The sequence below is a fragment of the Eretmochelys imbricata genome, chromosome 9 (genome assembly GCF_965152235.1).
Source record: "Eretmochelys imbricata isolate rEreImb1 chromosome 9, rEreImb1.hap1, whole genome shotgun sequence".
Taxonomy (NCBI): domain Eukaryota; kingdom Metazoa; phylum Chordata; order Testudines; family Cheloniidae; genus Eretmochelys; species Eretmochelys imbricata.
Window position 1 is genome coordinate 23,551,282 of NC_135580.1, and position 24,103 is coordinate 23,575,384.

A 24,103-nucleotide genomic window follows, 5' to 3' on the forward strand; every position below is an offset into this window, starting at 1 on the left:
GCCAACAATAGGGGAGATTGCAGCTCCAGGTGAATCTGCAGGTCCACTGGTGCCGAGAGGGGGAGAGTGGACAGATACCTGGGAACTGGGTTTTGTCTCAGTGGTACAGCAATTTCCACTACAATGATGGTGCCCTTTCCCAAATGGCTTGGTTCCAGTGATGAAAGAATCAGTGCCAGGGTCCCTGGGGTAGACTGTGCCGGGGTCAGTGCCGTACTCTTTCCTGAGGTTCCTGTTTTCACTACTGGGAGCTCCAACGCCATAAGGTTGGAACCAGCTCAAGACTGAACTTCAGCAGGAATCATTCCGAGCCACAAAGTCTCAGACAACATTCAGTGCTACAGGGAGATTTTTCCCTTACAGGAAACTCCAGTGGGTGACCTGCTCCTGGACTTCTAGCTCCTGGCTGTGTGTCTGAGCATTATATGACCATTGTAGTCACAATTCGAATCAGGTCTCTCAAAGGCAACGAGATCACACTCACATTCTTTGGCTTGGATGGTCCCTGTATTGGGGGAGTGTAGTGAGCTTAGTTTAGAAGTGGGTCTCATTGACTTGGTCTTTAGGAAGACCTGAAGACAGATCTTCCTGTCGTTTCTAGCTTGGGAGCTGAAGGACTTTAAAAATCACATACTTACTGGGAATGTGTGTGTCACACTGTCTGGAGTAGCTCACAATTGTGAGTGCCAACCTCAGGGCAGGCTATCAAGAAGCAGGGCAGAGACACCAAACTGGTTGTATGTTCTACAACTGGATTCACCAACCGAGTAACAACTCCTAAAGCATTATAACAGTCTTACCATGGAGTCTCAGGCAGGCTGGACTTAGTGACAGATGGTTGCTATACACCAAAGATCACAAAATATTCAGGTTGCTCCCAGTCCCAAGAGACAGGCACGTACCAAAGGTCAATTGTACCTTAAATGACAAACCAAAAACAACACTTGTAGCCACTCCTAGAGTAAACTATCTAAGGATTTATTAACTAAGAAAAAAATGAGTGTTATTTCAAAGGTAAAGCAGGCGAAACGTATGTACACAAATGAGTTACAGCCTATGGTTCAAAAGATAACAGAGATGTAATACTCTGTCAGTTCCGAATGTCTTTTAGGGCTAACCCAGATTGACCCTGGGGATCTCTGCTTCTGCTTTGGCCCTATGAGAATCCAAACAGAAAAAGAGGAAAAAATAGCTGACAAGAAAATTTTATTTCCTTCTTCCAGAATTCAAGCTGCTGGGACGAGGCCTTTTGCACATAGTCTCTTTATGGGCCAAAGGAGGCAATTAACAAAGTCTTTGTATTGTGATGTTCCACCACGGCCCATTTAGTTGCAATAGGTCTTCTTGATGGGCAGGAGATGATCTCTCCTGACTGGGTGCACTGTTTCAGAGCAGGTTTTTTTTTTTTACATTTACAAAGCAAAAACTTAAATATTGCCTTACAGCATATGATAAAGCTATAATAAGTGAGATTAACGCATGCAACAACTCACAAGCATTTCATGAAGTCTGAACACTAAGCATATTGTTAGAAGTCCAATAATCATCTCAACAATACTAACAGACAGCAGAAACAGATTGGTTTCCCGCAATGAATTTAGGCCTGGCTGAGGCCTAAAGCCTGGACAAGAGCTGACACCTTGTCTGCTAGCATCACAGTGCAATTCTCTTGGACAGAGGCACTTCAAGTGTCTATCTGAAGCTCAGATAACTCCCTCACAAGAGGCAGCTTTTAAACACAGGTAAACTGGATAATACTGTACCGAACAGGCATGTTCTAAAAACAAATGGTCATAAAAAGCAACAGAACTATTAAAACTACTAAAATTACTAATTACATTAACACAAACTATTAGCTAAAGCTGTAAGGAAGGGCTGTGGTCTCTCAGATTCCATCTCAAAGCTGTGAGGTGATGAGAAGAATTGAATGGCAATTGGCACGCCTTGCCTTTGTATGCCCTTGCAGCAGAGCATGAGAACTGAAGAGAGCATGCCCATTCTACAGGTACTGCTGGCCAAAAAGACACTGATCTCTAGCCCGAGGCGCATGTGCACCATCAGTGGAATGCACACATGGACAATCACTCAAAGACAAAGCCTTGGACATGAAGAACCTCTTGGTGAGCAAGGAAATATTTGCCCCAGAAACTGGGGTTGTACCAACCCACTAAATTATTTTTGGAAGTACTGGAGGCTCTGTACTTTCCAAAAACATTCATGAGAAAGTAACAGAAGGGACTCAAGTTTAATGGTCCTTAAGAATGGCACCATTATCATCAGTACAATATCCCACCCAGTACTAAATAAAAGTGCAGTAGATATTAACAAAGCCATAAGGAACAGTAACTGTGATTTCAGTGCTCATCAGTAATGATATCAATATCACCAGTACATTACGTGCTAGGATGTTTCTCAGAAGAATGGATTAAAGAAAAACAATAGGAGCAACATCAGCACTCTAAACCAGAAAAATATTTAAACCATTTAAGCACATGCAATTTTCTTAAATTTGGATAGGTAGGGAATACTGATCACCTTCCAAAAGGCTTCTCAAATCACATAATTATGAGAAACGAAATGAGGTAGTACTTAAATATATACTCAGCGTATACCATTTTATTTCTTGAAATTTTTCTTATTATTCAAGACTTTGCTTCAGTATCTTAGGGCACATCTAAACAAATCACAACAGAGGCATCACTGCAGCTGTGACACTGTAGCACTTCAGTGCGGACCCTACCTATGCCGCTGGGAGGCCTTCTCCTATCAGCGTAGGTAAGCCACCTCCTTGAGAGACGGCAACGAGGCTGATGAGAGAACTCTCCTGTTGACCTAGTGATGTCTACACAGGGGTTAGGTCAGTATAACTATGTCGCTCAGGGGAATAGATTTTTCACACCCCTGAGCAACATAGTTATACTGAGCTAATTTCCTAGTGCAGACCAGGCCTTCATCTCAATTGGCCTTCCAACGACATTTAAAAATAGCCTGTGGGACAGGGTCAGGCCAGATGGCTACAGGAGAGTGACAGAAGGCAGATATATTAGCCCCAGGTTAAGTAAGTCCCTTTTCCCTGGGTAAGGTAACAGAGAAGGTTCCAGAACAATCAGGAACCTTCTGGAGACAATTAAGACAGACAAGCTAATTAGAACACCTGCAGCCAATCAAGAAACTGCTAGAATCAATTAAGGAAGGCTAATCAGGGCACCTGGGTTTAAAAAAGGAGCTCACTTCAGTTTGTGGTGCGCATGTAAGGAGCTGGGAGCAAGAGGCGCTAGGAGCTGAGAGTGAGAACGTGGACTGTTGGAGGACTGAGGAGTACAAGCATTATCAGACACCAGAAGGAAGGTCCTATGGGGAGGATAAAGAAGGTGTTGGGAGGAGGCTATGGGGAAGTAGCCCAGGGAGTTGTAGCTGTCGCACAGCTGTTCCAGGAGGCACTCTAGACAGCTGCATTACACAGAGCCATGGGCTGGAACCCGGAGTAGAGGGCGGGCCCGGGTTCCCCCCAGATCCTCCCAACTCCTGGTCAGACACAGGAGGAGTCGACCTGGACTGTGGGTTCAGAAAAACGGCCAAGCTGAGGGCTGCCGTGAAGCTCCAAGGCGAGCAAATCTGCCAATAAGCGCAAGACCCACCAAGGTAGAAGTGGAACTTTGTCACACCTGCTAAAACAAAACAATTAAAATGAAACTGCTATAATATACCTCCACTCTCAAAGAGTAAGTTAGTGAACTAATATACTCAGTTTGCAAAGAGACCAATTTTTCAGATTAAATATTGTTGTTACTATGTAACAAAAAGGCCACATTTTTAAATTTGAAACCAGTTTTTACTTATACCCTAGTATTCCTTCCACAAAGCTTGCTTAAAAAAACAAAACAAAACCCCACACATTTACTTTGATGGGGGCTGAGGGGAAAACAAACTAGATTTTTTGCTTCCTTTATCTAAAACTCTAGTAGGACCTTTAGAGCCCTTTTGAGTAAATGTAGAACAGATCTAACTAATAATCAACCTATTTACCCAAGGTATCTGATTAGAGACATTGTGCGCCATTTGATATTTACATAATCTTTTCTTTTCTAAGGGGCTCAACACAGCCAGAGATGCTCTGGGTGGGGGAGAGAACCCAAGTGGCAGTAATTGGAGGCAATATGTCTGAGAAAGGCAGAGGCAGGCATAATGGCCTCCAGGAGTATTTTGGGGAGTGGTTTGAAGAGAGCAGATTAAAGGTACACTTGTCACTCAAAGGTACACTTTTTGTATCTGTTTAAAAAGTGCGGCATACACTCTACCCAGTGCCAGCCTCCAGATGCTAACAGCTTCATGGGGAGAGGTCTTGGACTTTACCCTTAACACATTCATTTATGCCACCTCTAGAGGTAACTAGTTGGTCTTTACTCCTTATGCTCAAGGAAGCACTGTCTGCAGTATTATGGTAGCCTGCTGGGTGACTTGTTGAAGAAAGCAGTCACAAAGCCTTCTCTCCTGCAGTGTACTCATGAAGCAGCAGCTACAATTAGGCCTTAAATATGTATTATTTACAGAATACGGTAAAATATTCTAGCATATGACATGATTACAAAATTAAGATTACAGAATATTCTGAGTAAAAATCTTCATGAACATTTATTCAAGGGAATTTGTTATGCATGCACAATGGTCCCTTTTTGAAGTAGAATATCTTGGCCTTAGTTTGAAATGCTGAAAGTGATTAAACAATAACATGAATTAACTGCTTGCTAAACCAAATCTGTTTGATGTGTCATACTGGTAAACTTCTTTAAATTCATTGGTATAAATCAAATGATCAAACAGATTTTTTTCCCTCTCCAAGAGGGTGCCCCCTCCTTTTCTTTTTTTTAAAAAAACAAAAAACCCCTCTACTTTCACGCTCAAAAATCAGGTTTATAATGGCAGGGCTGAATATTATTTAAATTTCAGCACTGGAAGCAACAAAATATTGTTTGATTTAACTAACAGCATTCTGTTCCATAATTACTAAATATTCTATCTTAATCTTCATGCTTTTCTCAAAATTCATATATTTTGTTGTGCAAGCATTGCTAAAATATTGACAAAATAAACTTCATTTTATAGGGAGGTAATTCCTAATTTCTGCAACGTAAACTGAATCTCAGATTTAAAAATGTACATTGATTTATGCATTTTTAAATGACATTGCAAACTGAAAGCTCAGTATAATATTTACAAATATAAATATTAATCAGTGTTTGATTTACAAAGTGTAACTATATTGTTATGGTAATGCAACTGTCCAATGGCACAAATTAGTAGGAGGGGAAAATTAGACATGTCAAAATCGGAACATGTAAACTATTAAAATAAAATTTCCCAAAATAAATGCGAGCATTAAATATATTTAGTTTGCTTATAACAAAGCAAAGAGTGTTTCATACTTCTTCAGTATAACTCCACTGAATCATGTTAAAGGTATACTTCTTTTCGATCAAACATTTACCCTTCGCCACTGGTGAAAGGCAACAATATCTCTTTACAACGTCTTGTCTTTTTCAATAAATTTTGCATGAAAACATGTTACCCAAGCACAAAGTTGCCTGCTGTCACATTGGAAGTATGATAAATGTTTAATGAAAACAACACCACACAGCTTGGTGTCAGACAACAGCTATCACACAGTCCTGCTTTGATCTAAACAGACACTTAAAAGGAGTTCTGAGCATGCTTTGCACCACAGAACTCTATAACCTATATGCAAATGAGAGAAAATTAGCATAAATTACTTCCTGCTGGATAAAGTAGTAAGAAGTAAAGAAAAATGACAAGTTACAAGAGTGTATGACTGCTGTCAAACTCTGAAAAGTCCAACATTTCCAATTTACCTCTAAAGTCTTCTGTCAAGCACTGTAAAGCTTATCAGTAGGCATTTATTACATAAGTAGTCAACAGCAACCATTGGATCACTGCCAGGATTGAACATGGAAAAAGAAACTGTGTAAATGTTTTGGCTAATTACAACTGAAAAATGTTAGCCAAATATATAAACTCTTGACCAATTCTTGAGAAATTACTGAAAGGATGACTAAAACTAAAAGTGAATGGAAATATTTCAAAAGCAAACTTTTAAACTCATAGGATCTTTCAAAGTGCCACCAAAGAGGAAATGTACTGATACTTTCATATCAATATAGTTTAATATAGTTTTTCCTTTAAATGGTGTTTTATGTTTAACTGATACCACAGTATTGCTATACTTTCTTAGACTCCTACTTTAAGTAGTGTATTTCTCTAAAAATTCTAAACATTTGCTTTTTTTTAAAAAGGCTGTCATGATTGCAGTATTAAAAATATAATATAAATATAAAAGTGGATTAAGCTAAACTGCACAAAGGCATTCTTAATGCAGAATACGTCTGTCCATACAGGAATTAAGTGCAGAACAGCTATTGTGCTGTAAATTCACAGTCTAGCATATTTTCCATTAATGTCCTCATTTAGACAAACCTTACGATTCACATTTCTTCTAGCAGATTGGGGAGGTTTTGATCCAAAAAGATATGATTTTACTTCTAGAGGGACCGCTGCTAATTTTTCCACATATATTCAAATACAATAGGACAAAACTGAGAAATAGCCTGAGTTAACTACTGCAGTCCCGTTCTTGATGAGCCACTAGAAAGGACACAGCCTGCCTCACCATTCTAATTTCTAGAACTTTCACGCACAAAACAGGCTTTCTGAAAAATACTGTCGCTGTATCATATTTATTCAAGGTGATTTTTCAAGTCATGGTATGTATTATGGTCAATATCAACCACTTTTTACACCAAAGAGGTTTGGTCTGTAGAGCTTGAGTTTAACATTCAGCTTGCGGATGCAGAACCCATCACTACCACAGGAAAGATGGGAAGCGGGGAATCCAAATTTAAGGCTAGATAACCTTTGAAAACCAACAATTTGACTCTTACAAAAATAAACACACAAAACAAAAATCTTGCACTAGAATAGAACCTCATTACTACAAACTAGTGACTGGAAGTCCACTGCAAATTACAAATTTTAGGAAAGTTAACAAAAAAGATAATACAATACAAACTGTACTTAGTTCCTTATTTTGTACATTGTAGTTTTATTTATAACACTTCATAAAGTATTAGTAAATATACTGTAATAAGTTCTGTAAAAATAATAGAGGCTTAGTAACAGATCTCACTAGAGAACTTTTATTAAATCTCATGAGAAGTGGGGAGACAGCCATTTGTATTCTAATAATAAGGTATGAGGGTTGGTTAGGTTCTAGTACACAGTTTATCAAAATAATGGACCAAAACACTACTGCAGCCGTGGACCATAACTACAGGACACTATTTTTTTTTTTATAAACTAGAGAATATGGTGTGAAAGCTGGTCTGAGACTAGATCAAGAGAAAAGGCCACAAGGTCAAGCAGATATGGATTTACTTTGGAAATGACTGCAATGAAGTTACTAGAAATGGTCATGCCATTTATTGATTTTTTGATAGTATTCCTGACAAAAAAAAAATCTCTAGGAAAGAAGACAGAACACGGCTCAAGCAATTATTTTAAGACAGAGGAATGGTAATAAATGAAAAACTGTTGATGTCTCAGGTTACTTTTAACTAGAAAGAAAATGATTAGCCAGTCATCCAAACATTACAACGATAGCCTCTTCTGGCACGCGTGTGCTGCCATCATCACTTTGGCAAAAGTTTCTCACCTAACACTAATCAATTTCTGTCAATTCTGGGGATGGTCTATTAATATACTATTATTTTTTGTCTATTAATATACTATTATTAATATTACAGTACATTGTAGCCATGTCGTCTTTTGGAATTTGCATTGCTCTACATTTTATGTGAGCTAGGAATAATTTCAAGGCACGATAAGCCACTCCTAATTCAAGAATATTTTTATTATATTGTTTCCACCAACCAGTCACACAGATAAAAATAAATGTGCATTTCTACGTGTACAGCTACCAATACCAGATCTGCCACAAACTTGATCGGACTAGAGGAAAGAACTTTATTCCAAGACATCACCTCATATACTCCCAGGTGGGAAGGAGTCAAGGTAATGCTTCTCCAGAACAACTGGCGAGAAAGCATGAGTGCCCTTCAAAAGTGTTGTCCTCCTTCAGAAACTGCAGGTGTTGCTATAACAGCAGATGAAATTGTTACCTCCTTAGATAACCCCCTCCTTGGGTTCCTTGGTTCAAAAGGTCCAAGCCTTCCAAGAGTAAATCCTCAGCTCAGATACCTCAACTAGAACTGCCTGCATAGGACGACTAAAGTAGTGCTGGCCCTTGCTTCAAGTTTGGAGGGATTGTACAATACTCTCAAGTATACTTTGGACTTCTTGATCAAAGTCTTTGTTTCCATTTTAAAATCTTCAGTGAGGGTGCTGAGATGGGGGGGGGGAGAGTTGGTGGTGCAGTTTTAGGCTTCACCTACAAAATAAGTTTCACCCACTTTACACACCACTAAAAATAGATTGTGCAGATGTTCCAAATATGACCATGAATACGCTCTGGGTTCCTTGGGTTTGGCTCTTGTTCACTGAGGACCAAATATACCCATGGCCTTCAATGGGGTCCTCATGCTTAGCTTCCCCTCAGTAAGGCTTGTCTGCCCCACCAGATCCTGTAGAGCTTGGATCCCCTTTTTGGGAGCTCAGATGCCTCGACTCTGCAAGGCTTTTCGGGTTTGTCTCCCCCTTAACTCTGGGTGGAGAAAGTGGTGGCATTCTTGCAAGCCTATTCACTCATGGCGCCAAAATGAACTCTAATTCATAGTAGAGTGAGCAGATCATCTTAATAGGATCCTACCTCTCCTTCCTTGTGTTCTTTGATGAACTGTAAAATAGTTAATACTTTAAAAAGTCATCACTGAGTATTCAAGTTAATAGTACTCATTGAGATGAATGGGGAAGTTCACATCTGCAAGACACAGTTTCAGATTCTGCAAAGGGGTAGACCTCACAGTATTGGTCACATAGTTCACATTTCAAATCTTCAAATTGCGAATTTGAAGATTGCACTTGTGAAAAATCTTCTGACCAATACACCAAACAGGAATCAAAATGTTAGACTTAGAAAAGTACTGATACCAAAGACTCTCACAGTTTCTGATACCAAAGACTCTCACAGTTGCACTGCTATCCCTCATAAACTAAAATTATCCACAAACCACAATTGTTGCTTAAACTTTTCCAAAATTTCTATTTTTCTACTGATCAGACAATTCGTTTCTTAAAAACCCAGATAAAGATCTGGGTTGAAATCCATTGTTCCACTGACATTGATGGAGCAATGACAATTTTCACCAGCTGAGGATGAGCCCCATGTACTTCATAATTCCAGCTTAAAACAAAATAAAAAAAAAGTTTTCATGAGAAGCTTTTACACCATCTTCAAGTGATACAGTTTTTAGACCAATTATGAACTCAGTTACACCAATATAAATTTACACTAACTTCACTGCCTTCGTTGGAGTTTATTCCAAATTTACACTGGTATAAACTGACAGCTATGCCTGGTCCTTGGTCTTCAAGTATAATACATAAGACTTCTGTTTCAACTATGAAGGTCACAGGGCTGCTGGCCCACTGTAAGAGCTCCTAGAGGCATACCTACACTGACTTCACTTTTGGTCCTTGTGTAGACAATATAATATATTATTATATATAATTATGTTATATATAATAATCGGCTTTGGCATGTGGGATCTGCAACTTACATTGGAATCCTTCTGTGCACCTCCCATCAGGTCCCTTCCACTCTTCCCTCGAATCAATAGAAGGTTTTTTTTATTTATTAAAAAAAATTGAAAATTCTAAATAAACTGAAACAAACACCACCACCACCACCGTTATTTATAGCAGAGTATGCCAGCAAAAAGGAAAATAGATAACATCTTCCAGCAACTGATGCCAAAGAACAGATATACCTAAGATAAAACTCCTAATGCCATTACTCACTCATAACAGATATTACCTAACAAACAGCAACAAAGTCATAGAAGGTCTGTTACCACCATCTTATGATGGACAACACTGACAAGCATCTGCAAAACCACCAATAGACAAAAACTTCTGTATTAGTGCTCACCACAGAAACCTCTGACAAGAGAGGACAAAACTGTAATGGAGTTTCAATACTGCTATAAGGAAAACAAATAGGAATGCCAGAGGACAAAGCACTGCTATTGTCTCATAAGACAATGTTAAAGGCAAAAAGCCATCTCCTCTCTCCTACTGGAAGTTCAATCTATCAGCATGGGATGATGAGTTGAAAGCCTTGGCCAGCAAATCCCTTTGTTTTTCATACTCACCACCACTACCAAAAAAAACCAAAAAAACCCACCCAGCACAGAAAAAGAAAAGATGAAAATATGGAAGGCCTCAAGAAGATCCATCATCCAATAACAAAGCTATTGAATATCTCATTTTCCTGGAGCACACTGGGATCAGAGGGATATAAAACATTTTATTTTTAGACATATGCATTTTTAGCTCTGCTTTTAGGTATGCTCTTAAGGATCAGAAATTTTACTAAATTCTCTACTCACAAGGTCCATAACAGTCCATGGATAAATAATCATTCAGCTAAAATCTTTTTCCAAGGAGTAGCCGTCTTATATTAAACTATTTCTTAAGCTACTATACTTCTCAATTAGATTTAACTCATGAAACAGATGGAGTAATTTTCTACAGATCTCCGCATTAAACAGCCATTGTGTCATGCAAATAGCTTTGTAGTATATCCTTTCCTTGTTCATTTAAGTATGCTGGTTTGCAAAGCCATTACTAAACAATATTAACATGTTGCTGATAGCAATCTAAGTCTTCAAAATGACAAATAGCTGGAAAAGGCAAACGCTTCTCAGATCCATATTCCCTGTATAGATATTCTTTGATCACTGTTTGATTAAACTGACAAACCTATCCTTCTTAAAAAGGATGAATATATATATGAAGGATGAATTACAAGAGCATCTTGGGTAAATTTCATTTTGTAGTCTATTGATACTTTTAAGTATTGTTACACGGTATGAAATCTGTGTTACAAAGACCACCAGACAGTACATGATCTCTGAGAAAAATGGACAAATGTCACAAACTGTTTCTATTCATTAGCATACATAGTATAAAATATTACAATGATCAGGAAAAAGAGAAGTCACAAAGATGATAATTTCTTTTCAGATTAGCATAACTATGTGGTTTAACACGTAAGTCAAAATGTAGAGGAAGACGGGTTGATAAAGTATTTGCTTCCAGAAAATTTTAGGCACTTGGGACTACTTCCTCCAAAGTCACCTTATATTTGATCCTTATTATAGTCTATAAAGTTAGGAGGTATTTTAATAAAACCACATTAATACAGTCCAAAGTGCTTTATAATGTGCTTGCTACAAGGAGTCCAGGAACCATTACGTGCTCAGTGATGGGTCATGCACAGCTTGAGACACAAGAACCTATTGCAATGAAAGAGAGAATGCTAGCCAGAAGACTAAAGCTAGCCCTCAAGTTTTCCAGAAGCATCATGATATCTTTAACTTGCAGCTGGACAGGAACCAGAAACAGGCAGAAGACATCTCAATTTAATGACTCACTGGAAGGAGAGCAAGCACCTCTAAAACCTTGTCTACATGATGAAAATTACTGATTGCTGAAATACTCTGTCCTTGGCTACACTTGTAGTTAACTAAAGTGCAGCATCAGTTTATCTGCTCCTGTTGCTGACCTCCATTGTTAGCAATCTAAGTACATTAGTGCAAAGAAAAAATATATATGAATAGCTAACCCAGTATTTTACACAGTCAATAGATACTTCACACATGTTTTGAGCATGATCACAAAGCACCTTGAGTAAATTTCTGGCATGTTCAAAACCCTAGAAGTAAGGAGGAAATTGTGAAATACATATATGAGAGGTTTCAGAGTAACAGCCGTGTTAGTCTGTATTCGCAGAAAGAAAAGGAGTACTTGTGGCACCTTAGAGACTAACGAATTTATTTGAGCATGAGCTTTCGTGAGCTACAGCTCACTTCATCAGATGCATACCGTGGAAACTGCAGCAGACTCTATATATACACAGAGAATATGAAACAATACCTCCTCCCACCCCACTGTCCTGCTGGTAATAGCTTATCTAAAAGCCATTTCCAGCACAAATCCAGGTTTTCTCACCCTCCACCCCCCCACACAAATTCACTCTCCTGCTGGTGATAGCCCATCCAAAGTGACAACTCTTTACACAATGTGCATGATAATGAAGTTAGGCCATTTCCTGCACAAATCCAGGTTCTCTCACTCCCTCACCCCCCTCCAAAAACCCACCCCCATACACACACAAACTCACTCTCCTGCTGGTAATAGCTCATCCAAACTGGCCACTCTCCAAGTTTAAATCCAAGTTAAACCAGAACATCAGGGGGGCGGGGGTAGGAAAAAACAAGAGGAAATAGGCTACCTTGCATAATGACTTAGCCACTCCCAGTCTCTATTTAAGCCTAAATTAATAGTATCCAATTTGCAAATGAATTCCAATTCAGCAGTTTCTCGCTGGAGTCTGGATTTGAAGTTTTTTTGTTTTAAGATAGCGACCTTCATGTCTGTGATTGCGTGACCAGAGAGATTGAAGTGTTCTCCGACTGGTTTATGAATGTTATAATTCTTGACATCTGATTTGTGTCCATTTATTCTTTTACGTAGAGACTGTCCAGTTTGACCAATGTACATGGCAGAGGGGCATTGCTGGCACATGATGGCATAAATCACATTGGTGGATGTGCAGGTGAACGAGCCTCTGATAGTGTGGCTGATGTTATTAGGCCCTGTGATGGTGTCCCCTGAATAGATATGTGGGCACAATTGGCAACGGGCTTTGTTGTTCCTTGCAACAAAGCCCGTTGCCAATTGTGCCCACATATCTATTCAGGGGACACCATCACAGGGCCTAATAACATCAGCCACACTATCAGAGGCTCGTTCACCTGCACATCCACCAATGTGATTTATGCCATCATGTGCCAGCAATGCCCCTCTGCCATGTACATTGGTCAAACTGGACAGTCTCTACGTAAAAGAATAAATGGACACAAATCAGATGTCAAGAATTATAACATTCATAAACCAGTCGGAGAACACTTCAATCTCTCTGGTCACGCAATCACAGACATGAAGGTCGCTATCTTAAAACAAAAAAACTTCAAATCCAGACTCCAGCGAGAAACTGCTGAATTGGAATTCATTTGCAAATTGGATACTATTAATTTAGGCTTAAATAGAGACTGGGAGTGGCTAAGTCATTATGCAAGGTAGCCTATTTCCTCTTGTTTTTTCCTACCCCCGCCCCCCTGATGTTCTGGTTTAACTTGGATTTAAACTTGGAGAGTGGCCAGTTTGGATGAGCTATTACCAGCAGGAGAGTGAGTTTGTGTGTGTATGGGGGTGGGTTTTTGGAGGGGGGTGAGGGAGTGAGAGAACCTGGATTTGTGCAGGAAATGGCCTAACTTCATTATCATGCACATTGTGTAAAGAGTTGTCACTTTGGATGGGCTATCACCAGCAGGAGAGTGAATTTGTGTGGGGGGGTGGAGGGTGAGAAAACCTGGATTTGTGCTGGAAATGGCTTTTAGATAAGCTATTACCAGCAGGACAGTGGGGTGGGAGGAGGTATTGTTTCATATTCTCTGTGTATATATAGAGTCTGCTGCAGTTTCCACGGTATGCATCTGATGAAGTGAGCTGTAGCTCACGAAAGCTCATGCTCAAATAAATTCGTTAGTCTCTAAGGTGCCACAAGTACTCCTTTTCTTTCTACATATATGAGAGGAGATCATGTGCACAACCAAAGATGCTACATTCCAAATTTCCATTTAACCTTTCAGGAAAAGTCTAGAACCAATAGGTAACTTATGGAACACATTCAATACATGATCAGTTTCCTTCACCTTGAAGGCAGATAAAAGAAAAATATGCTCAATACAGCTAGGTAGGTCAGATTAGGGGTTCCATTAAGCTTGTTTAAACAGAGACACAAATTAAAGTTTGGAAGTACAAAGCAGGGACAATAAGGGCAGGTCTACACTATGGGTTTAAGTCGACCTAAGTTATGTAACTCCAGCTACATGAACAACAGAGCTGGAGTCGACATACCTTAGGTCGACTTATTGCGCTGTCTACACTGCACTGGGTCGATGGAAAAAATTCTCCCGTTGACTTACTTTACGCTTCTTGTTCCGGTGGAGTACCGGAGTCAACAGGAGAGTGATCGGCGGTTGATTTAGCGGGTCTTCACTAGACGCCACAGCGTCAATCCACCGGTAAGTGGACACAAGCCCTAAGAAACTGCCATCCCTTGAAACCTACAAAATCCTGATTGATAGGTCTTGATTATTTAAAGCAAAAATAAATTTGATTTTGTAAATCGTTTTGGGCATTTCATTGACCCAGCCAGGGGTAGTACTGATAATATAGTTATACCACAAGTCATGGATGAAACTGAGCAGGCAAGTATCTGAAGATATAAAACGTGAGTAAAACAATAATGAAAATTTCCTACAACAGAGAACTGTATTTCCTTCTCTTCATCAGTTTTCCCTCTCTATTTTCCTCCTTAAACTGTCATCATTTTTAAATGTTAGAAAATTATCCTATTGAGTAGCTCGTTTGTTTTACTTGATGAATATATGTATATGTGTATGCAAAGCTAGCCAAAATGAAGGACTTTTCCAAACAATGGAAAAGTAAATAGTTATTTCATTTATACAAGTAGATTACGGCCAGGCACCAGAATTTTTAAATACTGTGCTTTTAGGAAAGCAAGTCAATCTGTTCAATACTTTTATTTTCTTAAACATACCCAAACTCACATTATAAACATGTTAGTAGTTACGCAAGCGAAATAAAAACTGTAAAATTATAAACACTATCAAATGTATTTACATAGAGATCAAATGTAAGATTGAGGAGGGGTCACATATCTTCTGCAAGGATACTCAGACACATCTAATATATGCAATAGACTCCAGTGGAATACTTGCATGCATTTCCTTAATCTACTAGTTGCATCCAGCTCTAAAAAAGAATTATACATTTGTTTACATTTTTTGGAATGATTACAACCTGTTCTAAAAATTCAGTAATTTCATCCTTAATATTTGATATATAGCAGGTTACTTTAACAATAAACTTCAATAATTCATTAATAATCCACATTTAATTCTGCATCCTACCCATATGACCAATCGAAAAAAACTATGTACATTGGAAGCACTGATATTGATGTAGTTTTAGCCATTCTACTTACCTCTTCTTTCATTAATTTCCAAATCTGTATTCTAATAGCATCCAAATCAAGGGTTCTCAATTTTTTCTATAATCCGGGCCAATCTGACTCAACAAATTGCCTTGGGACAACCTCTCTTGCAATTCACAACCACATAACACAGAAGTAGACAGAAGAAACAAGCTGAACTATCATTGGGGGTGGGGGAAAGGTAATATTTCTTTTTTGAAGGTATCTCACTTACTGATCATGCCTCCTTCACAAAGTTAAATAAAAAGACAATATAGGCAGTTTAGTTATCTAATGTCTGTAAAAGATAAATTTTCATGTCTTTCCCACTAAAACGTCATGCCAAACACAACAGCTTAGGATGATTGGACCATTTGTTATGGCTTCTATTTTATTTAAATAGATAAAACACCACATAAACCATATTACAATATTCTTACCCCTCTAACCCAATGTCATCACACGTCCCCATAACCAAAACTACAATTGAAACTCAGCAGCCCATATTACTCTAATGGAACTCAAGCTTCAATACTGCCACCCTCATAAATTGGTCTCGCATTGTGTCTGGGCTGGCCCTTGGTGGTCAGAGAGAGAACAACGGGAAGACAACTTCCTTGATCCCTTGCAGTCCAAAAATTTGTCCATAAAGTGGGTGAGGATGAGCTGATGATCCCACACCTTTGCTGTGGGTAGCTGTTATAGAGACTATATAAACTGGCCTCCTCATTCGCCAATAGCACTGATGACCATAACTACTGATGGCCAAAGGACAAGAAGTGGTTGCAATAGTGTCACCCCAGCTTGCTGCCCTGATTGACAGTCCCAGGATTACAAGAACAGACATAGGCAAAAGAGGTAGGGCTTCCAACCCCCAACCCAAGCCCAACTTTCTTATGAACACCTTTGTCCATTTACTCCCAAACTTTCCTTCTGGCAAAGGAATACAAGAAATTTCAGGTTGATAGGTTCAGTTTTGGCAAAATGCTTGTGATAAGAAAATCTGGACTCCCAACACCCAATTCTATCTTTACATATGTAATTGGAGAGGGATTTAAATAGCTCCTCACCTCAATGGGATAGAATAAATGGGATGTTTGGAAACAGCATGAACTACACTGCGAGCTAGATTTTTACTCATTTTTATTAGAAAAAAATTACACAATTATATTTGATTGTAGTTTTATTGTCTTGAACAATGTTGACCATTCTCCCCAAAGCTTTGCCACTTAAAATAATTTTCATTGTGGATTTTTCAGGCCAAAAGTTTATAAGTGGAATACCAAAATTTGACTTTTGATATCCTAGTTAGCAAGAAAAAGAGCAATAAGCTTCCATATGAATTACTGCAAAATTGACAAAAGTTATTTTGTTAAAGAATTTTATGCAGATCTAAACCTTAGATTGATGGACTCAGTTGTCCTACTGAAGTTCAACATTTCATTTAAAGGACCCACTTCCCAGAAATCAATAGTCTGTGTACTGCTCACCTCTTTGCAGTGACAATCTTGTCCTCTTCAGTGCCACCTGAATTATTCTTACACATGCTTGTATAAGCACTTACCAAATCATGCTATGCAGAAATAACCAGGCTGGTTATTATTATATTTCTATATAATATTATATTACAAATATCTGAACTGCAGCCTCAGAATAAACATCAGACAAAAGCAAGTTATTTAATTATTTTCCCAAAACTAACCAAATTTGGGAAGGGAGCAACTCGTCATCTACACAAAACAATACAATGAGTTCCAGCAGAGTTAATGAGCTAAGTAGCAGCACTTCAAAGTTAGCTCAAGTGTTTGTCTTCTCCCCTTACTTATCAAACGTAATACCTACTTATTGGGAAGTATAAGTGATTACAAACAGAGGGTTATGGTAGATAAGATCTCTGCTCCAACTTTACAGCCCTTTCTTTTATATATTTATTTAAAATAGCAAAATTAACTTCTAATCTACACTGATTTCTCAAGTTCCTGCAGATCTATGGAGAGAAAAGTGAAAGATTACTAAATTAAGGTGTTGACCATATCTTATGAGAGCCACATGGTTTGAGGATTTAAAAAGGAAAAGTACACTTCACTTAGTACAAATGTTGCCTAGCAAGTTGATGGCCACATAAGTAAAAAGTAATACTGATTAGGTTTTCATTCACCATAGTAATGAATTTATTTTGATTTGTCATTACACTTACCCACGCTTGGTGGTATACAACTCCTTCTCTTTCCCTCTGCTCCTCTCCTTCTCTTTTATTTTTTCTTTATCTCTGCCTTTACGCCGTTCTCTTTCACGAGATCTGCTATGAGTTCTTCTATGACTAGATCTTTCACTGCTTCGACTATAGGAACGTTGATGAGGTCTTGATCGTGACCTATGCAAAACATACAGTATTCAAACTTAGAAATGATAATTTAATTAACAGTGCACATCAAATTTCTCATATACAGTCCAGCTGTTCTGTCCATAATCTTCTCCCAATTAAAATAAAAAAAACATGCCTGACAATGCAAGTGAGAAATTAAAAAGAAATCAATTGTTGACAAAGTATGATTCTGTACTGAAAATGACTGTTAAAACATGAGACCATCTTACTCAACATACCTGCTCCATAATATTAAACAATGCAAGGTCAATACAGTGCTCAAAAATGAGCTGAATTGTATTCCTTCTTGTATATCCAAATGATTTCCTACATTCCAATCAGTTGCACCTGTGCAAACCCACTGATGTTAAGAAGGTTGCACACATGTCACAGAGTTTAATTTGTTAATAAAGGGCAGCCTTTACTACTGGTGATGATGTCCCAGAACAACAAAGCCATTTTTGTGTCTTGTGTCTGAGAGCCCAGGCTGAGCACAGAGGGATGACAGTTATGGGGGATGACAGAATAAATTTTTTAGAGTAGAACTACACTTTAAAGAAAAGCCTGCAAACGTAGGCCCCAGTCTGACCAGTGACTCCACACCAGGGTACTTGTATAGTCTCTTGCAGGTTCAGCGTCTTAGGGCTTGGCTACACTTACATTTTATAGGGCTGTAACTTGCTGGCTCAGGGGTGTGAAAAATCACCCCCCTGCGTGCAGCAAGTTAGAGCACTTTAAAGCGCTAATGTAGACAGGCTCCCAGCGCTCAGAGCTAATCCCCTCGTGGAGGTGGGTTACCAGGAGCACTGGGAAAGTTCTCTCCCAGCGCTCAAGCTTCACACTCACACTTCAAAGCACTGCCGCGGGAGCACTCCTGCGACAGCGCTTTGAAGTTTCCGGTGTAGCCATGCCCTTAGTTGCTAAGTATAATATTCTGTGTTTGCTTTCACCTCTTTGCCACTATACTGGAAGTAACATACCTATTCTTGCCATTGAATCTTTTCAACTTCCACAAGAGATCAGAATCTCAGATTTACACCTCTTCCAAAAGGTGGCATCTCTAGCAGCACAATCACCCCTATTATCAGTCCTGGGTCATTGTATCAGTACTAACCCAAAGGTCACATTACCACCTAATAATCATCAACAGTATACTGAATTGCTGTAAAGATATTGTCTATCTGTTATATCCTCATAAACAGAATTGGCTAGCAGGTAGCAGTGTCCCCTCACAATGTAATTGACTGGGGATGAAAGAAAGAAGGCTTGACTTACAGGATAAAAATATTCAGAATCTGCCAACCAAAAGTGGGATCTGATAAAGCCAAGACATCAGGTTTACACATCATTGCCTTTAAGATACTCTCACTCGAGACGGTAATCTTGATCTTAATGAATATCACAGGTAATGCTAAAACTAACTCCTTCACAGAGTCATAGAAATTAAACATGGAAGAGACACAGCACCTAGTTCATGCCCTAGACAGGTGTCTTCCGCAGTACTTTATTCAGTACAGTTTGAATTGACTCACTGGTTTATCTAATGCAAAATTTTACCTGTTTGATTAGGGATTCCTCCACCTTGTGGGGTCCACCACATGAAACAACAGCCAAGGAATCATATGCTCTGGCAATTTCTATTTCTAGAGGGTTCACCTTTTCGGCCTCAACTTAACTGGCGCCTCTGTTATAACTTGCACCGACAATTTTATATGTGCAAATAATTGCCATTTAAGTCAGTTAGATGTTTAAAGTACCAGTCTTACGGGCATACAGACATCTAAATGACAAAACGTGGCAAAAGAAAAAAAGCCAATGTTTAAAAATGCAAACTAACATCCTCACACTAAGTTTGTAACAATAACTGAAAAAACAATTTAAATAATTTTGACAATAAAGGTTTTCTTTACAAAAGCTATTGTTTCTTCATTTACTATGCCTCTTGTAACTCATTAAGTTCTGTGATTGTTACCGTTTTAGTTTTACAGTTCCAGTGAAAGAGCCACACACATTGTCTGACTGATACAGCTTGTGTTCCCCGACCCCCACACGTGGGTGAGGCAAGCACATGACTAATAACAGGATGTTTACAATGAAGACAACAGTAAAAATGTGTCACCTCCATGGAAATCATCTCCTCAGGAAGGTAGTACTACAACACAATTGCCACATGGAATTGTTGAAAGTTCTTTGCAGAAATTCTACTTTTCATCTTGATTACACACGAAGTATGTTGTGGGATAATTTCATTGGATATTTGCACAGTACACAAATGGGGCACTAAATACACAAACTACTGAGAGATACCTAATCAATCACCTATGTGTACTGATTACCACCAGTGCTATAATGCATATATAAATTAAAACACAGCTCCAGAAAAATGGGAGGGTACAAGTGAAAGATGTCCTAACCCACAGAAACAGGAAAGATTGAGCACAAGTAAAGTGAGAGGCTGAGGAAAATAGGAAACAAACTGTGGAGCAAGTCTAACCTTAAAGTTTCATTACATTTTAGAGTATTTGTGACATGTTCTGAAAATCATATTTGTATTTAGAATAAATATGATGCCTCTAATGGTGGAGAACTTTGGACTACTGAAGAAGTTTGGTTTTCCAGAATTAGCTTTCTCCTTCACAATCCAACAGCAAAGCTATCATCATGTATTTATGAATTCACAACAGATGAACCCCAATGTAGCAAGTCTTTTTTTTTTTTTTTTTTTTTACTTGCGCTAGAAGAGGTAGTGGAACAACCAAGAGAGGCAGAGTTGCTATCTGCTTTTCATTCCCTTCTAGAGTTAGGCAGAGGGGGCCACGCAGAGCACTTTGTTTTACAGGTACCAAGATCTCCCATGAATCCTCCATAAAGATCTCAATGACACTGTCATGGAGGTACTCTGCAATCCTCTGCTGACAGTTTCTGGGGAGGGCTGCCTTATTTCTTCAGCCACTATAGGACACTTTCTCACACCACTGAGTGATTACTTCAGAAGGCACCATAGCAGTACATAAGCTAGCAGTATACGGACCCAGGCAGCATCGGGATGCCAGCAGGAGCTCTGCTCTCTCTGCCTCTGTTAACCTCAGGAGTGAAATGTCAGCTAAAATCACCACTGCCTGTGGAAAATAGTGCCATTATTCAGTTCCATTGCCCTATGCAACTATAATCATGCCAGAAAACTATTCCCTCTTAATTTCCCCAATCACCCTGAGGACCACAGTCACCATGGCTGATCAATGAATCCCAAGCTCATCAATCCCAAGCAGAAATGAGAACGTAGAAGCAATTGGGGAGCAAGGGGAGTGAGTTCAGCTTCTTAAGTTTAAATTTCCGTCACAATTACCCTCACGATGGTACAGCTTTTGCCACTGTGGCCTTCAGGGTCTCCCCCTCCACACCTGCAGAACAACTGAGATAGATAAGGAGAAAGAAAAGACTGTATATGACATGTTCCAGAAGATCCTGCAAGCCAGTGCTGCATCAGAGAATGAGTGCAGGCCCTGGAAGATCACCCTTACAGACAGCAAGGAGAAGGACAGAGTGGAGAGAGGAAAGGAACAGGAAAAGGAGAGGGATGAGCAGTAGGAGATGCTTGCACTTCTTAGACAGCAAACAGAGATGCTGCACACTCTGGTAGATCTGCAGGTTCAACAAACCCATCTCATCTCTCTCTGCAGCCCACAAAGAACTCAATATTGGGACCTCCTTAAACCTCCCCTCAACATTCCACGGGGCATCCGGGGTCAGTGCACTACCCCTACCACTCCACCCTGGGGAACATTAAAGACAATCACAACTTCACTGACCTGTGAAAGCCACGGTTGGTGTGTGTTCCTGAAATGGAAATTAGTGTTCTTTCCCCTTCATAAGTTCTATTCCATTAATTTATTACGTTTTAAATGGTTTTTAATGCCTGCTTCACATTACAGAATCAAATTCTATTTATTTGGAACAAACTTTATCTTTATTAGTTCACAACAACTGCTGTCTGGTGGTGAGCAGGTCTAACACCCACTAATTTCCTGTTACTTCACTTTGTCATAGAACCCATAACATCATTCACAGACCATATTAATAGGTGCATTGACAATGTTATATTCCTAAAAACACAGCAATTACTAAAAGATTCATACCAGGCTGCAAAAAAAGCAAGGCCAGGTAGAGCACACTACAGCAACACACACTACTCAGGTTCACTTTCACAATGGTCCTTCAAAGCCCCCCTGAGATGTATAGCTCTGCGTTGAGCTCTTCTAATAGCTCTTGTATCTGGCTGTTTAAATTCAGCCGTCAGGCACTCCACCTCCACCCTGGCAGAAACTTCCCCTTTTACTTGGGGTGAATACACCCAAGAGTTCTGAAGGAACTCAAATGTGAAATTTCAGGACTACTAACTGTTGTCTGTAACCTATCATTTAAATCAGCTTCTGTACCAAACAACTGGAGGATAGCTAATGTGATGCCAATATTTAAAAAGAGCTCCAGAGGTGACACCAGTATTTACAGGCCAGTAAGCCTGACTTCAGTACCGGGCAAACTGGTTGAAACTATAGTAAAGAACAAAACTGTAAGAGACATAGATTAACATAATTTGTTGGGGAAGAGTCAACACGGTTTTTGTAAAGGGAAATCATGCCTCACCAATCTACTAGTATTCTTTGAGAGGGTCAACAAGCAGGTGGACAAGGGGGATTCAGTGGATATAGTGTATTTAGATTTTCAGAAAGCCGTTGACAAGGCCCCTCACCAAAGGCTCTTAAGCAAAGTAAGTAGTCATGGGATGAGAAGGAAGGTCCTCTCAGGGATTGGTAATTTGTTAAAAGATAGGAAACAAAGGGTAGGAATAAATAGTCAGTTTTCAGAATGGAGAGATGTAAATAGTGGTGTCTCCCAGGGGTCTGTACTGGGCCCAGTCCTATTCAACATATTCATAAATTATCTGGAAAAAGGGGTAAACAGTGAGGTTGCAAAATTTGTAGATGATACAAAACTACTCAAGACAGTTAAGTCTCAGGCAGACTGCGACGAGCTACAAAAGGATCTCTCAAAACTGGGTGACTGGGCAACAAAATGGCAGATGAAATTCAATGTTGATAAATGCAAAGTAATGCACATTGGAAAACATAATCCCAACTATACATATAAAATGATGGGGTCTACATTAGCTGTTACCACTCAAGAAAAAGATCTTGGAGCCATTATGGATAGTACTCTGAAAACATTAACTCAATGTGCAATGGCAGTCAAAAAAGCGAACAGAATGTTGTGAATCAGTAAGAAAGGGATAGATAATAAGACAGAAAATACCATATTGCTGCTATATAGATCTATGATATGACCACATCTTGAATACTGTATGCAGATGTGGTCTCATCTCAAAAAAGATACACTGGACTTGGAAAAGGTCCAGAAAAGAGGACCAAAAATTATTAGGGGCATGGAACGGCTGTCGTATGAGGAGAGATTAATAAGACTGGGACTTTTCAGCTTGGAAAAGAGACAATTAAGGGGGGATAGCATAGAGGTCTATCAAATCATGACTGGTGTGGAGAAAGTAAATAAGGAAGTGTTATTTACTCCTTCACATAATAAAAGAACTCGGGGCCATCAAATGAAATTAATTAAGCAGCAGGTTTAAAACAAACAAAAGGAAGTATTTTTTCACACAACACACAGTCAACCTGTGGAACTCCTTGCCAGAGGATGATGTGAAGGCCAAGACTATAACAGGGTTCAAAAAAGAACTAGATAAATTCATGGAGGATAGGTCCATCAATGGCTATTAGCCAGGATGGGCAGGGATGGTGTCCCTAGCCTCTGTTTGCTAAAAGCTGGGAATGGGCGACAGGGGGGTGGATCACCTGACGATTACCTGTTCTGTTCATTCCCTCTGGGGCACCTAGCATTGGCCACTGTTGGAAGACAGGATACTGGACTAGATGGACCTTTGGTCTGACCCAGTATGGCTGTTCTTATCTTATGCTTCACAGATATTATGCAGGACACAGCAACCATCTACAATCATTGGGATGTTTTTTCTCATTGAGATCCAATCTTGTAAGTAAACAACACCAAGTCACATTAAAACAGTCATTCTGCACCTGCTGAGCCATTACTTGAAGCGCTTGGTGCTGTCGAGGTAGCCAGCGTACAGCTTCATGAGCCCTGGGAGCAAGGGATAGGCTGGGTCTCTCCTAGCATCACTATTGTCATTTCAACATTCTCAGTGGTAATCCACCTGTCGGGGAAGAAAGTCCCTGCTTGCAGCTCTCTCAACAGTCCTGTGTTCTTAAAGATTCATGTGTTCTGCACTTCACTGACCAGCCCATACTGATGTCAGTAAAGCATCCCCGGTGATCCACCAGCACCTGCATTACCGTAGAAAAGTAGCCGTTTCTGTTGACATACTCTGTGGTAGGGTG

At 39.4% G+C, this 24,103-nt stretch overlaps 1 protein-coding gene across 3 annotated transcripts in view; it reads right to left on the reverse strand.

The window, feature by feature from the left end:
* Positions 1-24,103, reverse strand: part of RSRC1 (arginine and serine rich coiled-coil 1) — a 370,782-nt gene that overhangs the window by 276,035 nt on the left and 70,644 nt on the right. For all 3 annotated transcript variants that reach the window (XM_077826483.1, XM_077826481.1, XM_077826482.1), the window contains exon 4: positions 17,511-17,687. In XM_077826483.1, coding sequence (XP_077682609.1) covers positions 17,511-17,687 — 177 coding nt within the window. The remainder of the gene's footprint in view (positions 1-17,510; positions 17,688-24,103) is intronic.